Source organism: Parathielavia appendiculata (assembly GCF_033297405.1).
Source record: "Parathielavia appendiculata strain CBS 731.68 unplaced genomic scaffold N657scaffold_80, whole genome shotgun sequence".
NCBI lineage: Eukaryota > Fungi > Ascomycota > Sordariomycetes > Sordariales > Chaetomiaceae > Parathielavia > Parathielavia appendiculata.
The window spans coordinates 1-5371 of NW_026944299.1; the positions used below are offsets into that span (position 1 = coordinate 1).

At 57.6% G+C, this 5371-nt stretch overlaps 3 protein-coding genes across 3 annotated transcripts; 1 reads left to right on the plus strand and 2 right to left on the minus strand.

Moving 5' to 3' along the window:
- Window positions 1-27: 27 nt before the first annotated feature.
- N657DRAFT_685598 (uncharacterized protein) lies at window positions 28-2120 on the minus strand (the record flags this gene model as incomplete). Its single annotated transcript, XM_062796789.1, has 2 exons — window positions 28-1533; window positions 2062-2120. Coding segments are annotated over 2 exons (1565 nt in total), but the record flags the coding sequence as incomplete, so codon positions are not given.
- A 600-nt stretch (window positions 2121-2720) lies between these two features.
- N657DRAFT_490279 (uncharacterized protein) lies at window positions 2721-4002 on the plus strand. The gene is made up of 2 exons (XM_062787615.1): window positions 2721-3883; window positions 3945-4002. Exon 1 carries the CDS (start codon window positions 2902-2904, stop codon window positions 3658-3660), a length of 759 nt encoding a protein of 252 aa, XP_062641730.1. The 5' UTR covers window positions 2721-2901; the 3' UTR covers window positions 3661-3883; window positions 3945-4002.
- N657DRAFT_490264 (uncharacterized protein) lies at window positions 3978-5106 on the minus strand. The gene has a single exon (XM_062787614.1). It carries the CDS (start codon window positions 5001-5003, stop codon window positions 4284-4286), a length of 720 nt encoding a protein of 239 aa, XP_062641731.1. The 5' UTR covers window positions 5004-5106; the 3' UTR covers window positions 3978-4283.
- Between the last annotated feature and the right edge of the window lie 265 nt (window positions 5107-5371).

Genomic DNA, 5371 nt, shown 5'->3' on the forward strand with positions numbered 1-5371 from the left:
GCCTTCGCCTTGCTCTCGCCGGCGAACCGCTGTCGGCGCCGGATTTCCTCGTCGCGCGCCCGCTTGGCCTTGTACAACACCAACATCCGCGCCACCGTCACGATCGCCGACAACACGGGTGTATATACCAACGCGCTTCGCCATCCGTGCCCCGGCTGGATCCCTAACACGGCCAACCCGCTATACAACGCGTTCCGGAACTCGTTGTCGCCGATGTCGTGGTCCAACAACGCGATGAAAAAATCCAATATATGGCCCTCCAACTCGCTCGTGTCGTCTTCGTCTTTGTCCTCGGCGCTACCGGAACCGTCGTCGGTCCTACTCTCGTCTCGGCCTTCGATCGCCGCGTATGCGGCTATGCGAACCCGATCGAACAACTCGGCTTGCTCGGCGGTGAAATGGTATGCCGGCCGGCGATCTCGGATCCCCTCCGGCTCGCCGCCCTCTATCCGGGCGTTCGCCCCCGGGTCGCCATCGCCCCGCTCCTCCTGCTCCTCCTCCTCCTCTTCCTCCTGCTCCTCTTCCTGCTCCTCCTCCTGCTCCTCCGCTTCCTCCTCCTCCGCTTCCTCCTCCTCCGCTTCCCCCTCGGCCGCCTCCTCCTCGGCCGCCTCCTCGACCGGATCCAAATGCCACGTGCGCCATATGTGCGCCATCACCGACGCCCATACCGCGCTGTACTTGACCATCGTCGCGCCCTTCTGGCCCGCGTTGAACGGCTTCTCGTTCGAATCGCCGCCGACCTCGCGCCGTTCGATGTAATGGACGGCCGCCGATCCGACCACGCTGGCCTGCGACGCCTTCTGCGCCCGCCAAATGACTCGCTCCACGGCCAATGACACGATGGCCAACGCGGCCTCGCTCTCCGCCTTGTCATCGTCGGCCGACGCATCCTCGCCTCCGCTGCGACTCGCCTCCTCTTCGGCTTCGTCTCGGTCACGATCCCGGCCCTGGTCCCGATCCCCGTGCCCCCTACTACCACCGCTCGTCGTCCCCTCCTCGGTATCCGGCCGCTTCGTCGTCGATGCCAACCACTCCCGGTCGAACCCGTGTAAATGCCGTGGCCACCCTGTCCGCCGCACCCACATGTTGGCCGACAACCGCGACTGCTCGCCGATCAACGCTGCCGCCGCCTCGTCTTTCTCCTTGATGGCCCGCGCCAATGCCTCGAACTGCGCCTGGATGGCCGCTCGGGCGCCCCTCGGCCCGCACTCGCCCCGGCCTGGGCCCTGGGCGTCGCTACCGGCCGTGGCCGCCGGCGGCGGTATAACCTCGAACAACCGCTGTAACGCGCCGTCCCGCCCGAACCGCTGGCAAAATACCCCATCCACCCACGCCTCGCCCAATCCGCCTGCCGGCGTCCGCCCTGGCTTACGGCCGCGGCCCCTCGGGTTCACCCAACCATGCTCTGACCGGCAATGCTGCTGGATGTGGTTCCTCGTACGCCGGATATACCCGCACTCGATACACTTCTTGCCGTCGTTCCACACGGGTAATCCGTCGATCGCCGGTATAACCTCGTCGGGGAATCGGATGCTGTTTGTGTTAGCGGCCAACAAACCGTCGTCTTGTAACGCCAACGCCTCCTCTGCAATGCGCTGGCGGACCTGCACGGCCAAATGGCGGTGCTGTGAATGGATATGCGACACGGCCGACTGCGCCGTGACTACACTTCTATGCTCGCGGCAAACTGCCGTGCGAAATGCGGGCAATGGTGTGAATATCTCGTTGAACGTTACCATGGCTCGGCTCGAGATATATCGTTACTTTATTCGGCGGGCTGGTGGTGGCTGGCTTGATCGCTCGTATCTCGCCGGTATGTTGACTACATCTTCATGGGAACCTGCGGCCTGATGGCACGAACAAACTTGGATTGCTTCTTCTCCATAACCCCTGCCCCTCTCTCTTGTGGCCCCAACTTGGTACCCCTTGGCCTGGAAAACCCTAACCCCAACATCGGTTGAATCGCCTGCCAATCGGCGGATCCCCTAACCCTAACCACAACTTGGCCCTCCCGGCCCTCCATTCTTCCTTCGCTGCATCGGGCGAACCATGCGGTCTTACGGTTGACGGACCGTTGCTTGAGCATTGGCGCCCTCGACTTGCATGGACGCGACCGCCATCGCCCATTTTAACGTCTGTTTTGTGCCGAAGCGATTGCCCGTCGCGGTCATCAATCGCTTCGTTGCCAATGGTCCGTGCACGGTCGGCGGCCAGCGGCGACGCTTTGAATAGCTCCGGTCCAAAGCCGTTGTGGCATCATAATTAGGAAACAGAGCTGGGGAGGGCTACGAGTGCTGGGTATGTGAGTGGGTGATGAGGTGGGAGCGTAGAAGGAAAGAGAAAGTCACAAATGGAGAAGATATGACGTGACCACCTGTATACATCGACAATTATACTCATCAAGCTACGTATTGCATCGTTTAAGGAGATTAAGCTTGGAGCATGATCAATCGAATAATGAAAGAACATTGTCTAACTCGATCTAGGTCTCTAGGGAACACTACTGATACAAAACAGAAGATATCTCCATACTCCTAACCCACTTCATCAGGCCTGGTAGCTCGGCCTCCGCGTAAAGACGCATCATACCGATTCTCATTACCTCCCATTGATAGCTCAAGCAATGGTTCGTCTGACAACGCCAATATACAATCCTTAAAGCGGTTATAGCTAACCTGCTGACTTTGGTCTGGCGAATGAAACAAATGTTGATCCATCCAGGTAGAGAACTGAACGGGCGATAAAGCCTGGTACTGCAACGACGCCAACGTCTCGGGATCCACCCGATCGAGCACCGACCGATAATATCGTATGAGGGCGTAACACAACTGCCGTACGTTATCCAACTGAAGAAACTGACCTATCGGTCCATCATAGGGAGGTTGGAAAACCAAGGTAATCATGCGAACCTTGGGAATACCCGCTCGATCATCGAACTCATCGAGAAAAACAAACTCGGTCAACTTCGAAGGGAACTCTTTTGTCAACACCAAAAGCGCTACGAGCAGCGCCCTCCGTAACGCCTCTGGAGAGAACAATACCACGGCCGATCCATCTCGTCCGGACACGGAAACCATAGATCGCTCTCGCTCCTCCATCGTCAGTGACTTAGCCCTCAACCTTTCTCCTCCCGTCGACTGTTCACTACCTCTCCTTTTCGTCCGAAAAAGAAAAGCAAACAACGAGAAAAGGATGGGCAATCAGCCAAACGTAAAGCCGGAGGAACCGTCCTGGATACCCTTCTCGGGAACAAAAGAGCGCCTTCCGTCGCCGTCGAGACCCGACACTCCCGGTCCGGTCGAAGGAAGAGAACAACCTAACGGTCGCCGCTCTCGCTGGGATGCTACTCCGTGTCTGTCTACTCCTCTCGTCGTCGTCGTCGTGGTATTCGGGTCCGCTCCTCTTGTCGCGTGTGCATGCGTGGATGCAGAAGGAAATCCGTTTCTCTCGAAAGCGGGGGCCCTGCCCTTTAAATGCTCACCCTGTTGCGCGCCCGGAGGCAAAAACGCCTCCTGTGGACCCACCTCCCCCTGTCGGTGGTATACCCCTGTTCCGTCCTCCCCTTCGGTTCGGAAAAACCTTCGCTGCGCTGCGGGTCCCCGTCCAATGTTGGGTTGGGGGACTGGGGGACTGGGGGAACTTATACAAACTATAGAGTAAGTTCCCCCCATACTTAACCCTGAAGTGGTTGATTGCTCTCGCACACATAACCCTGAACTGGTTGAATGCTCTCTATTGGTCGCATCCCTCGAGCGGGATCCACTGGCTTCCGCCAATGAACGCTCCGTCCGTCGCGACACTCACGTGGTCCACTGTTCGTGGGACTTAGCGAAAATCAAAGTCTTCTGTCGGAAGGGGGTCTGTTGGACGTGGTGCCATCTAGGTCCGTCGAGAGCTCACGGTTGAACGATTCGACTTCGCTGACGCTCCGTCTCACGCTACAGGGCCTGGGCGGCCCCGTACCCCGCCTTTCTACAGGAAAGCGGAAGGGAGGGCTCTCAGAGTGGGATTAAAAGAAAGCAGAGACAAGTATTGATTTCGGTGAATAGATATAAATCAATTAACATTGTACTACTAGGCTACCACATCCAAATCGACTTATCATAAACATTTCCATACGCATTACAAGGTGCACGCATCGCCGGAAAAGTAGAAGCCCAAGCTCGACCAGACCTTACACGACCACTAGGCGAAGACGGACCTGCAGGACATGTACTACAGTAACAAACTTAAGCGTTACTATCGAAGAGAGATACTACAAGAAGCAGAAATAGCAAGAGGACTCACCCTACCCACGACGGTACCACTATACCACTTATCGCCCCATCCTGGGTGAACGAAATAGTCCATGAAGTTGAATCCGTAGGAGAACGGAACTCGGCGCCAACCTCGTCCAGACGCGAGTCTATACCGCTCCTGCGTTCACCGAAAGACCATTCTTGATATTTGTCTCGAATCTTCGCGCGAACCGACCGACTCATGTGATGAGGTATCCAACAACGTCGCTGCACAAACGTCAAATGAGGAAATAGCGAAACGACCGATCCCGTTCCAGTGAGATAGGTACCCGCCATGCTCCCGTAGGTACGACTCAAGACTACCTCGGTAGGAGGACGCTTAAGCTCCAATAGATGAACGACTCGTTGAGATAACTGTCCCCGTACTAAGCAGACCACCTTGCCGGCCGGCAACGAAGACCACTCTCCGAGATTGTGGCGACAACGATAGCGCGAAACCGCATAACCAGCCTGGCGGAAGAAGAGCTCCAACGTGCTCCGTGCCGCACGACTATAACACAACACATCGAGAATAATGGCCCCAGGCCGTAATGGAAGCCGAGGGTCCCGCAATCCTGCCATCAGCAGTAAGAACTCTCTACCCGTGACTAAAGCACGAGAGCCCGCTAACGCTGCCAATAACCGTCGGTAGTCCAAACCGAACGACTCGATAAACCGCCTGACGTCGATACCAACGGGGTTTAAAAGAAAACTCGGATCGCTCATCCTCGACTTATCGTCCAGGGAAAGCTGGAGCCATTCGCGACTCCCGTCGCTGTCCTGGTGGGGTGCGCTGTCGCGGTCGTGCGTGCGCCTCTCGTCGCTGTCTGGGAATGCCCTCCCTCCGGTCGTGCGTGCGGTCCCCAAAAAAAAAGTTTGGGGGAAAAAGGGAAAGGAAACCGTTCTCTCGAAGCGGGCGCCCCCTGGGCTTTAATGTCCTCGCCTCCTGCTGCGGCCGGCCTGTGTGGCCTCTCATTCGTCGCCTCCTCCCGTCGTCGCCATACCCCTGTTCCGTCCTCCCCTTCGGTTCGGAAAAACCTTCGCTGCGCTGCGGGTCCCCGTCCAATGTTGGGTTGGGGGACTGGGGGACTGGG

Bases quoted from the DNA above. Each gene is read 5' to 3' on its own strand.
- N657DRAFT_490279 (XM_062787615.1), top strand. From the start codon at position 2,902: ATGCGAACCTTGGGAATACCCGCTCGATCATCGAACTCATCGAGAAAA.
- N657DRAFT_490264 (XM_062787614.1), bottom strand. From the start codon at position 5,003: ATGAGCGATCCGAGTTTTCTTTTAAACCCCGTTGGTATCGACGTCAGG.